This window comes from Eurypyga helias, unplaced genomic scaffold (assembly GCF_000690775.1).
Source record: "Eurypyga helias isolate BGI_N326 unplaced genomic scaffold, ASM69077v1 scaffold16805, whole genome shotgun sequence".
NCBI classification, from domain to species: domain Eukaryota; kingdom Metazoa; phylum Chordata; class Aves; order Eurypygiformes; family Eurypygidae; genus Eurypyga; species Eurypyga helias.
Window position 1 is genome coordinate 12,420 of NW_010252232.1, and position 12,863 is coordinate 25,282.

At 38.9% G+C, this 12,863-nt stretch overlaps 1 protein-coding gene across 1 annotated transcript in view; it reads left to right on the forward strand.

Moving 5' to 3' along the window:
* Positions 1-232: 232 nt before the first annotated feature.
* LOC104510141 (atrial natriuretic peptide-converting enzyme-like) overlaps positions 233-12,863 on the forward strand; it is a gene marked incomplete at its 3' end in the record, with an annotated part of 46,671 nt that continues 34,040 nt past the window's right edge. Inside the window, exons 1-2 of the mRNA XM_010152302.1 lie at positions 233-390; positions 2,042-2,223. Coding sequence (XP_010150604.1) covers positions 233-390; positions 2,042-2,223 — 340 coding nt within the window. The remainder of the gene's footprint in view (positions 391-2,041; positions 2,224-12,863) is intronic.

A 12,863-nucleotide genomic window follows, 5' to 3' on the forward strand; every position in this document is an offset into this window, starting at 1 on the left:
CAAAGTCTTGTCTTTCCTACTATATATTCAGGCCTTTTTGCTTCCTAATTTTTTGTTATGGCATACTCTTGAGCTCTGGATGTTATGGAAGGCTGTCATGCTGTCAAGTTGGAGTTTCAGTATTTGTTCAGCGGGAACAGATTGTTGTTAGTAGATGTTACCATCTAGCTGCGTTAGTGCTTCTGCTTTCCAACAAGAAGAGCTGAGTCTTTTTGACTTACCAATCGTACGGATGAGAAAAGAGTTTGTACGGACAGGTGGTGTGTCTCATTTGGGCTGTGTTATTTGCTTGCGTGGAGGGGATTACAGATGCAATTGCACCTGCTTACTGAGAGGCTTTCCTCCTCTGTGCTCCAGTGACAGCTTATGTGAGGCTGACAGCTCTCTCAGGTAACTGCTCCGCCAAAATGGTTTTCAGATAAAAGGTTAGTGGAAGCTGGCAGTGAAGCAAACAACTGTATGTGTGAATTTTCCCACAATATTGGAACCCTCAACATCAGAAGGATATAGACTGGTTGGAGTGAGTCCAGAGGAGGCCACGAAGATGCTCCGAGGGCTGGAGCCCCTCTGCTATGGGGACAGGCTGAGAGAGTTGGGCTTGTTCAGCCTGGAGAAGAGAAGGCTCCGGGGAGCCCTTATTGCCCCTTCCAGTACCTGAAGGGGCTACAGGGAAGCTGGGGGGGGACTTTGTACAAGGGCCTGTAGTGACAGGACAAGGAATAACGGGTTTAAATTGAAAGTGGGGAGGTTTAGATTGGACATCAGGAAGAAATTCTTCCCGGAGAGGGTGGTGAGGCACTGGGACAGGCTGCCCAGAGAAGCTGTGGATGCCCCATCCCTGGAAGGGTTCAAGGCCAGGCTGGATGAGGCTTTGAGCAACCTGGTCTAGTGGAAGGTGTCCCTGCCCATGGCAGGGGGGTTGGAAGTAGATGGTCTTTAAGGTCCTTTCCAACCCAAACCATTCTGTGATTCTATGATTCTATGGTTCAGATATTCCCTCCTGAGTGTGTTATGCTTTGGCAGTCTATCCTGAGTTAGAGCTGCCACATATCAAGTAACTTGGCTAGGGCTTCTTTGAAAATTCTTGTCTTTTTAAATTTTGACTAATGTTGACATAACATCTTGACTACCTGTAATCTTGTAACTTTACTTTTTTATTCTTTTCCAGATCTACAGTAAACATGTTAGTAGATTTTCTAGATTTTTGCTTGACTTTGTTGACTCTAATTATGTAGCCCTGGAGACAGTACATAGCAATCTATTTTAATTGCTTTTCCTATGTACAAGTAAAAGAAGAATAAAGAAAAAATACATATGCAGGTATATATCTCAGAATAAGAAACAGACAACTATGCTGCATTTAAACTTGTTATACTTTTTAAATTGCTAATTTATAGTGCTTTTCTTAAAAAAAATACCATTCAAGTCATGTTGATATTCACTGCATTTGTTCTGACACTTGATATGTTTTGACCACTCAGGGGAAATTGTGTAGGAGCTCATAAATGCTGGAAGGGGGTGATACAGTGCTCACCACTGTGGGTTCCTACAGTTAATGTCTGGTGGTAGTTGGTTCTCTCCATGAGCAGATCCAGTACAGTTAAGTTGTCAGAAGGCTTACCCAGTCGAAGACATGACTTTTTTTTTCCAGGTTAATGATTATTATAAGCTCATGAAAGTGTTTACCGAAGTCAGAGAGGGGTAGCTAGGTCTGCGTAATTGTGGGGAAGGAGAGAATGAAGAACCACACTTTCTCCTATGTGGTGTCACTACACCATTGTGTTGGTTCAACTGTTGATGAAATCTCAGCTTCAGCTTACACAGAGGTGAACTTCGCAACTGAGCTTGATCTGGGCTTAAATTTAGCCTGAAAGCCAGAGCTGATGTCACCTTCAATGAATAATGAAGATTTGGTGTAGCTCTGTAGAACGTAAAATTCTTCAAAGGTGTTTATTACTACTTTTTTCTCTTTTAAAAAAGTTTTCATGCTCTACTAGAGTAATAATCCTTTATATGTTTGTTCTCTGTCTCTTTTCTCTAGTCGCAGCCTCTTGCCCTGCAGGATGTTTTGTGAGGCAGCAAAAGAAGGCTGTGAACCAGTCCTGGGTATGGTAAATGCTTCTTGGCCAGAATTCCTGAAGTGCTCTCAATTCCAAAACAAAACTGAAAATGACACCACTACAAGGGTATGCTTCTCACCACACCAAGAAAAAGGAAAGCAGTGTATGTTTCTGTTCTTAACTGTTACACTATGTTCATGAGTTCCTATTTAATAATGTATTTTTTATTGTGTAGGAAAAGCTCTGGGATGAAATTATTATTACTAGTTCTGCTATTATGTTCCTTCATATTATTGTCATGAAGTCTGGTTGTCAGTTGGTTATAGTTTTGTTGTGCTTTAATTGTTTGGGCTGAATTTTTTTTAGACTCATATTGATTTGAGGCTTTATGGTTTTGCATTAAAAATTCTGAGCTGTTTCAGTAAAAGAAAGTGGGAGAAAAGTAATATGCCCTTTAAAAACATTCTGCTGACTTTTTTTTGCTAAGCTCTAGTAAATACAGGATTGTTTTTTGTAGCAGGAAGCTGATACACAGGCCACGTTTCAAGTGTATCTCCTTTTTCTGTGCTGTAAAAATGAGCTCAGAACTGATGGAGAGGTAAAGTTCTCAGAAATCATGGTTTGTATACATCCACTCATAGAATCATTTAGGTTGGCAAAGACCTTTAAGATCATAAATTCCAGCTGTTAACCTAATACTGCTAATACCATCACGAAACCATGTACCTAAGTACCACATCTACAGGTCTGTTAAATACCTCCAGGGATGGTGACTCAACCACTTCCCTGGGCAGCCCATTCCAATGCCTGACAACCCATTCCATGAAGAATTTTTTCCTAATATCCAATCTAAACGTCCCCTTGAGGCTGTTTCCTCTTGTCCTGTCACTTGTTACTTGGGAGAAGAGACCAACACCCACCTCATCACAACCTCCTTTCAGGCAGTTGTAGAGAGCGATAAGGTCTCCCCTGAGCCTCCTCTTCTCCAGGCTGAACACCCCCAGCTTCCTCAGCTGCTCCTCACAGAACTTGTGCTCCAGATCCTTCCCCAGCTCCGTTGCCCTTCTCTGGACACGCTCCAGCACCTCGGTGTCTGTCTTGTGGTGAGGGGCCCAAAACTGAACCCAGGATTCAAGGTGCAGCCTCACCAGTGCCCAGTACAAGGTGATGATCACTTCCTAGTCCTGCTGGCCACAATATTTCTGATAGAAGCCAGAACGCCATTGGCCTTCTTGACCACCTGAGCACACTGCCAGCTCTTTTTTGGCCAGCTCTTGACCCAGGTCCTTTTCCACCAGGACAATACAAGGCATTTCCATCTCCTTAGAGATGCTGCTCTGTTGTCTAGATCCAAATGTAGGTGAGATCAGACCTCAGAGCAGCAAGCCGGACTCTTCTCATTGGCCCCATTGCTGGAGTTCTCTTGCTGGCACCTGAGACTACTGTTGGTATGCATCATGCTAGGAGCCTAAGTGACAGAGGCTTGTACAGTCAACCTTGTACTGTGGGTTCTAACTTTGTTAATGGCTTCTGGGTGACAATAAACAAGAAGAAATGCTATGATGACAATTTTCAATTTTGTTTAAAAAACCTAAGAAGTTATACATGCAAAACTACCTTGAAAGATCACTGGCTATACAGTGTATCTTTGAATTTTAGTTAATGATACAATCAAGATTGTTTGTATATCCTAGGTTACCTCCTTGCGCTTTCGGAATGTGCATAATGATACGCGCTTAAATCACTGGATCATCTTTTTAGCAGTTGGATTCTCCCTGTCTCTTTAGGGATGTTTTGAGGGGTCACAAAGTAAAGGAGGCTGTTGTCCATACCTATCTTCACCTGTGGGAACATTTGTAATGGCTGAAGTGGGGAATTATACAAAGAGGGATTGTGTCTTGCTGAAGGCAGTTGAATGCTTTCCAGGAAAATTGAACACTATCCACAAGTCTTTGTAGGGTTCCTATGGGATTTTCAGCAAGTTGCTGTAGTGAAAGTCACTGAGAGCTGTGTTTTAACCTTATGATGTAAATCTATGCTAAATATGCTGAAAAATTAGGTCTAATGGATCTCTCCAAATGGGAACCATAAGCAAGCAATTATAAAAAGGCATATTTTTTTCCCTGCCTCAACTTCCCTTTGTAAAATGAGAATAAAATTGTCCTTACAGCTCACAGGGATGTTGTAACCGTATGTGTTGATGCTTTCAGTATCATAGTGATGAACATCTTAGGAGTTAGAAGTACAGTAATTTTATCTTCAGGGCAGGTTCAAATAGCAAATAAGGTAAGAGACTGTAGTGTAAATGTGTAACTATGGTAAGGGGTTGTACGTTGAGCAAGGAGAGTAGCAACAAGCGATGAGTGACTAGCATATAGTTAATGGAACACCCTCATACTGGGCACACAGGTAGAATTCTGCAACAGTGTGTTGCAACATACTGGTTTCATGCATGTGTGGTACACAGATGGAATACAAGGTATGATATAAATACTCCTATTGAATTTTGACAGATTATAGCTGGCTGAAGGGTTCAAAAGCCACACCAAATCAGATTGCCGAACTTTTAGATCAAGCCAGAAGAGATAGCTGACTTCGGAAACTTTAAAGTTTCAAAATATCTTCTGGCTAAAATCATATATTTAATACTGCTAGAGAAGAAGTTAGAACAGTGCCTGGTTGATGATTCTTCCATAACCTGTATGGCAGGATTTGTGTCTGTCGGGTAGTGAACTGCATAAATGACAGCGTAGTAGACAGTGAACACTTGCTATTTCTCACTAGGGGAAAACCTCTAGAGCCAGTTGTGAGATTCACTGTCCCTACCTGGCAGACTGTGGAGGCCCAGGCTGCTTATTGGCAGTTCCGACATCCTGTTGTATAAAACAAAAGGCATTTAAAATTCATTTTGTCATCAACTATTGTGCTTGATGCTTGGATATGAATAGGTTTCATGTAGAAGGATAGACTAGAGAATATTTTTACTTTTTTATTTAAAAGAATGGTTCTAATGTGATTCCTCTATAATTGAAAAAGGTCAGAATCTAGGTGCACTAAGCTGTTTCTCCTACAAAAATAAATTATACTGTGGCTGAATGCTTCTTTCTGCATTTTGTATATTTGAAAGAATTTACTTCTCTGAACATAGTAGAACCAAACAGCAGGGGTCGGTTCACTGTTCCAATCCCTTTTTACCTAGTGCTCAGCCCAAAGTGCTCTTCATGCTCTTCTCAGGGCTCAGTTCCTGGAAATTCCAAGCTCATGTCCTTGGCATATGGCTCCTTATGTCTCAACTTTGTGGTTTCTTCTGGGGACTAATGCCTCCAGATCATGTGCAGTGAAACCCTCCCTGCCCACATATGTCTTTCATATAATTTGTTTTGTGTGTTGATGTTATTATTTTTTTTAAGCTTTAGTTATTTCTTTTATTTATCAAAAATAAGGTCTGGTTGCTATACCTGCTTGTTCCCAATCCGAATCAAAATTTTCTCTTGATTATTTTTGTCTAATTGTGACTAAATACTTCGTATTCTCCATATTTTCTGAATTAAAAATTATCACTCCTCCAAAAAACCCTTGAACCTCACATGCCTTTCCAAGCTCTCTTGGAGAATGTATGCTTGACTGATCTTCCAGTTAGAATCTAGAGCATTTATTCCAGGGACAATTACCAGCTTTGCTGAAAAATGTTTATTAGTTAGAATTGGGATTATCTAGTGGATATGTATACTTGTTTATGTGTCACTACTGATATTCCTCTCTTTGTCTACATTTTCCTCCACAAGAATTGCAAATTGAGTGCACGTTACCACTGTGGAGAAACTATTATGACATACATTCCTGATGTGACCACAGATGTACTGAATGTACTAGAAAATCTGAGCCATGTGCCAGTAGAGTAAAACCATCCGAGTGCACAAAATGAGTCACAGAGAAAAAGGTGCATTTCTGTAGACAGGGCTGCATCGGTGGGGTTGATATCCTTTCACACAAGGGACAAGTGAATACCTGGTAGGTGAGAAAATCAGCTACTCTGAAAAAGTTTTAGGAATCCAGCTGTTGAGATTTAGGATAGATGATTGAACTGGTTTCACTTCCAATGAATTATGAGGGGGAAGCATCATCAGTCATTCATTCCACATGAATGCAATAATGCGTTCTGGGGGGGAGAAATCTCAGAAACCTTCCTGGGGCTGCTATACATATCCTTACTCTCAGAAATATTCCAGCTCTGGTTTTCTTTCTTTCAACTGTCACTGTGTTTTTCTGTTATTTTATTTGCTTTGACCAGACAACATAGCTGATGCTGTTAAAACTGTGGGGGAAAAAACCACAGAGTTTGAATGAGAAGTAAAGCAATACAATGAGCTGACTTACATTAACGTGGAGCTCTCACAAGAGCCCTGTAATTATTTTACGCTTAATCTGAATGGTAAAGTGCTTTCAAAGGCGGCAGTGAATACGATGCTTCTGCTCTTTATACAGTGAGACTGTGTAAGGGACAGTATGGAGCTGTCAGACCATGTTCACTTTTGTATTATTACTAAAGAGTCATTATGAACGTCTCTCTTAAAAAAATGATGCTGCACAAGAGTCCTGAACTGCACTTCATAGCCATGAGATGTGTAATAAATAATACTATTTAAGTCCTATAAAAGACATAGCATATTAAAATTTAAATACGGAACATAAATTTAATTGCATTATTATGTTGCAAATTCTTTATATTGTTTGTTCTTAAAGGTACTAGAAAGTACATTTAAAAAAAAAAAAAAGACTTCTTCTCCAGTGAGAAATTGTTTTTAAATTTCCATCTGTTATGCCAAATTATGAAAATATTTTTCATAACATTTTTTCCAAGAACAAATTTATAGCTTTGTCTTAGGAGATTTTATCTCTCCACAGAAGTTTTTTGCAATGTTTCAAATAGTGAAAGGTAAATATATGAAAGTACATTTTTTTCAGGTAACTTATTGCAAATGTTCCTGTGTTCACAATTTTATTCCTATTGGAGTGAATGTTAGAGATTTTAGTCTTAACTCGTATTTAATGGAGACATTAACTTACTTTTCTTCTTTATGTTAGTTTCTTAAAAATACTGCTTTTTTTTTCCTTGAACAATGCAAGAGAGGGACTTCATGTGCTGTAATGGTTTCTGAGTATTCTAGTAATTCCTACATGATATGAATGCATATGCCTTCCTATTAGTAGTTAAACTTCAAGTCTGTAAAAAGGAATGAATAAAAAAAGAAGGAATCACGAAAAGTGATGAACGTAAGTATGTGTCTAAGTAACACATGACATTATAAGTAGCATTTAATTATAAGTAGCACAGAACTATTCTGTTCTGTAAGACAAGTAAATCTGTGAACTACTTACTGGTTATTGAAGCAGTTTTTCAGGTGGATACCATCTTTTAATTAGTACTTTCTAGTTGGAACATTTATAGTATTTGGTGAGTGTTAAAACCATTGCTGATAACCCAGATAAACTCCCTTCTTGGCAAAACCATCTAAATTCATTATTGTACGTGTTGATAAATGCGCTGCAGTGGTCAAGGGTATGAAAGGTCTCAATGGAGTGTGCTCTTGCAGCTGTTGGAAGATGCCACCACAGGAGCTCTTAGCCTGTTTTAAGCTGGATAAACAGCATTTAACTGGAGCACCACATTAAGAATATTAGCAATAGTCATTAACAGTTAATGCTTAACATTTTGAGATACTGTAAAACCAAATAATTAACACCACAACTATAAACTTCAGCAGTATTTGTCTCTTATAACAGCATTGCCTTTACCCAAGTTTAGCTTTGAGTTTTGCAGTAACTCAGTTGAACAGTTCAAACTTTTGTTAGTGGCTGTCATCACACGTTATCTTGTCCTGCGTAAGCTGCAGAAGCGCAAACAACACAGAAAGTACTCAAGAAAATTAATAAAATGTGAACAAGGAAACTACTCATTTTCTTAACCAAATATGCTTACCTAATGCAGATCTTGGTTTGTTCCAAGAATAAAACACCAATAAAAATTATGCTGATACTCTTTTTCTGCATGGTTCCCAGTTTATCTTCTGGGATGTTTCACATCAGTATTAATCTAGAAAATTTTCCTTGAGGAATACCTTTAAGCAGAAATTCAAAGGCATTATCTGGTTATGACCAGGTATTTATTTTTCTGTTGCCAATGCGAAGCTAATTATGCACATCCATACAGAATTTCTTTGAGAAAAAGCTTTTAAAATTAGGAAGACATGATCTTTCTTTTGTGCCCTTGCATGCACTTAATGCAGTGAAAAGAAGAGAGAGATGATCTGTGTATGTGTAATATTGACACTGACCAGCTGCAAAAGCAGCAACAGTGGAATAGTTTTTTGAGGGAGACAAAATGTTTTTGAGGATTGTTGTGGGGTTTCATGTGAGGAAACATTGGCAGTTGAAAAAACTGTTTCCCCCAAGCACTCATTCTTTACTTTTGTTGACTCTGCATTATATTTTATTATGTCCTTTGATTTTGGTTTTTCTCCCATTCCGCCTCCCCCTCTGTTTATCTCTGCCTGTCTTCCTGTTCTTTGCCTGTTTCTTTTCCAGCTTGGAGTTTCCTATGTGACCTTTTTAGGCCACTTCACTTGAGTGGAAGAGAAAAGGTCTTTTGTGTTCTTTCTCCCGCAGGAGAGAGAGAGAGAAATGGACGGTTTCCTGGAGGGAGGAGTTGCCAACTTTCCAAACTCTGTGATCGTGATCCCAGTATCAAAACTTTCTAGAATTGACAGCTACAAGATGCATACGCTGTACCGCAGGGTACACAGGGTATAGGGAGCAGGTGATGAAAATTTGCAGGCAAGAGAATACAGGGATTGCTCTGTGTGTCCCACTGTGCTATTGTGACTGTATTGAGTCAGACGAAAAGTCCATCTATCTTGTAACGCTGACTCCAAAAGCTGCCAAGATCAGATGCCCAGAGAAGAATAGGAGAAGAGGGCAAGACTATGTGGCAATACTTTTCCAAAATACTCCTGCATTTTCCATCTGTTTGAGATTCAAGGACTTTTCTGTAATTTATGACCCACCATGGATTTTTCTTCTATTAATGTGTCCCTTTGTTTCATGGATCTATGTACATTTTAGCATCCATAGTATCCTGCTGCAAAGTGTTACAGCTTGTCTATACATTGGATGAAGAGTGGCACCTTTTGTTGGTTTTAAAGACAATTTTATTTGATACCTCCTAGTTCTTTCATAGCATTAGACAGTGAATGCTTCTCCTCCTCACTTTGAAATAAAATTAGCAGCACTTTTCACAGTCATTTTCACAGATCTAGGGTGCTTTATCTGTTGTTATACCTTGGTATACAACCAGATGTCAATCTTGAGGATGGCAGAATAATAATCTGTGTATTTCAGTCTGTGCTATCTGCAGTTTTCCAGGGACCTGCCCACATACTCTTCTATAGATGGCATTCCAGTAGTCTAGCTGGGAAGTACAGCACATGGATGGTCTTGGTTGCTCAGAGATACTTTTGATAGTACACCAGATGCAGGTAAAATAAAGCTCTTTCTGCCATCAGTGGTGTTTATTTGGGGATTTTGGAAGCTTTTCCAGATTGTTCACCTTTCTGGGGAAGGACTAAAACAAGCAAATTTCTCTGTCATCAAGGATTGTTTCCATTTTCTTGGAGTTCCCCTTACCTAACATTGTTTCTTCTTCAGGAGTTTGGGTGTGTGAATATTTGCATGATTATATTAATAAATGTGTGAATTATTGACGGAGGTATCAATAGTTAACATTTCCCAGCACATTGCTTTAGAGCAACGCCTTTACAATTTTTAATAATTTTGGCAAATTTGAGTGGAATTGTCCGTAATGTTTTCACTTCGGACATCTATTCCAGGTTCCATTTCTTCTTCTGCTTCTGTTCTTCAAACAGGTCCCTAGCATTTCTGAGTATGCAGCTGTCTGCTTGTGTTCAAAAAAGTCTTATAAGTGGTTGCATATCTAAATTCTCTAGGTTTCAGATCAAATACCAAAATTCAACCTTCAACAAAAGTGTTTGTTTTACATCATAAGACAAGATTTTATGATTTCCATTAAAATCTGATCTTTGGAGGTACAATTGAATTGTCAACCACGTTCTTGCACCAGCTCAGTAGAAAGCAGAAATTATCATCATTGGAGGTACTGTTCACAGTGTCTGTGCTCTCCTTGCCCTGAACACTGCTCTGACTAAACCAAATATATCCAGTCACCACCTATTAGAAGACTGCAAAAGGTGAGATTAATTTTTCTTAAAATTCTGTCTGATTGCTGCTGGGTGCTAAAACTGAGAGAAGGAAAACCGATTTCATTCTTCCTCTTGTGTGCATATAACTTACCAGATAAATAGGAAGATGCTCATTTAAAGTAAGAAGAAATGGAGAAGTGGATTGGGTTAGAAATCAGAATGGATAGGAGCAGAATAGGATAGAGATGTATTAGGAAGGGTCAGAATGACTTACAAGTGCTTGAACACACATAGCCCAGAAATGAATATGGGACTACAGAATCTTTGCTCTTCTGATCTGAGGGAAAAAATGGTGAGATAAACAGCCTTACTGTTTTTTTTTACCTGTGTTCTCCCAGGCCAAATTGGAATATTCACACAGAAATAGAAGTCTGTTATTGTTGCTCTTAGTACTAGTACTGTACTGATGGAGATCTGTAAGCAAATCAAGATGATTCCTTTAATGGTTATTTTTGATTTATTTATGCTGTTTTCTTTTTTTGAGCATGCAGGAACTTGCATAAAAGTACAGGATAGAAGAATGTAAGATTTCCAAGTCAGTTAAAGATGCCTTTCAAACCTCAGCCTTTCTTGTATGAAGAATTACAATCTTAACAGATTCTATTTTTATCTGACATCATTGTATGTGCAATAAACACTGGTCTACAGGGAACTAGAACCCACACTGAGGAAGGCTGTTCTTTCTAGGGTCCCCTGTAGGGCATACTGATTGTAGCAATAGGAGAGTGCAATGTATAAGGCCTGGATCTGGAGAAACAAAAAGATCGGCTCGTAATAAAGAAAATGTGATAATATAGAATGAGATTCTTTCCCGGTCATTGTTGCAGAGACCATGTGTAATGTTGAGCAAGGCACTGGAATCAAAATTTTCTTGACTGTTCTTTGCACACTTCCATTTAACTGGATTCCACAGCTTCTCTGGGCAACCTGTTCCAGTGCCTCACCACCTTCTCTGGGAAGAACTTCTTCCTGATATCTAATCTAAATCTCCCCACTTTCAATTTAAACCCATTACCCCTTGTCCTGTCACTTCAGGCCCGTGTAAAAAGTCCCCCCCAGCTTCTGTAGATCCCCTCAGTGCCTCATTTGTTTCCCCTGTAAAATGAGAATGTGAATGCTATCTAATGTCATGTTGGTGTTAAGACTATTATATGTTGCAGTTTGTAATACCCTTCCAAAATGGCAGGATAGAGGTGAGGCCATAACTCTTCAGTTAGAATTTAGGAAACATGTCCAACCACACAGTTGATAGTGAGGGAATATACTGAGGAGCACACATTATAAAGGTGTGCAAAAGGATGGTGCTGGTGGTTTTACACTCTTGCTTCTGATTAAGAGACACAAACATTAACCAGCACAAAGTAGTTGAAAAATTTTGAACTGTCTTGCATATTTTGGGCACCTTTCTGTAAAATTAGAAACGTTTTTTAAAATATATTGTATAAGCAGCTTTCACTGCAATAGCCATGGCCCCATTACACACTAGAAAACAATGTTTTTATTGCAAAATCAAGATCACGTGCTGCCCAAGTGGAGAGTGCACCTGGGAATGTAAAAGATTTTTAAATTATTCTCGTAAGTTTTTATTACAAACACATTTTTCATACAAGGCCGTGTGTGTCAGCTGAGTGAGTCTAAGATTGCCCTGTTTCTTGGGGATGATAAAATAATATTTCAGGATGAGAGAAGTGTGTAAATATGTTGAAAAAAAAAATAACATCCTGCTGCCAGAAGAGTGAAAATGGAGGTGCTGAGAGTGTGTGTGTATGTATCCATTGCCACAGTGCAATAGGAAGGACTGCTATGCAAGGACCACAAACAAAATTGGAAATCTGGATAACTGATTGCACTTGCAGGCAACGCAAGCTACAGCTATTTGTCATTTTTGAAAAACACTGCATGTTTAGGCATGTCTGGTGCTCAGTGGTACATCACAGCATCCACTACGCACCGAGTGGTTTGGCAAATTGGGAAGAATATTGCGTTGCTATTCAGAGAGGCTAATCGTGAGCGGAAATGGTTTTATTTTTTGGTAGGCACATTAAAGTCTCCTTCTTTAGTCCCAAGGGCAGATTTAAACAAGTGCAATAGCCTTTTCATGACTGTCTGCTGAGGTCTTTTAAAATGGATCATTCACTGATGGAAGTTTTAGATGGCTTTGTTCTGTCTCAAAAATTGTATTGTATTGTATTGTATTATTTGAGATTTATCTTTCAGGTTTTCCTCTTGACCTTCTTGCATTCAGTGATGTTCCTCTGAGAGCTATCCTGATGTTTCCCAAAATGGAAATCTAGTTCAATCCCTGTGGGAAATGTTGAATATCAATTCATCAGTGTGAAAATAAGTTCATAAGACTCCTGCAGCATTAACATTGTAGTATTGAGGCTAATGATTTTTCTCCTCAAAGAGCCCAAGAAAACAGAGAAGTTTTTTTATCTTTTAATAGGTATAGAGCTAAGGCACTGATTGCATGAATTCTCCAAGGCGATGCAAAAAAAAAAAAAAAAAAAAAAATTACAGCAGTGCT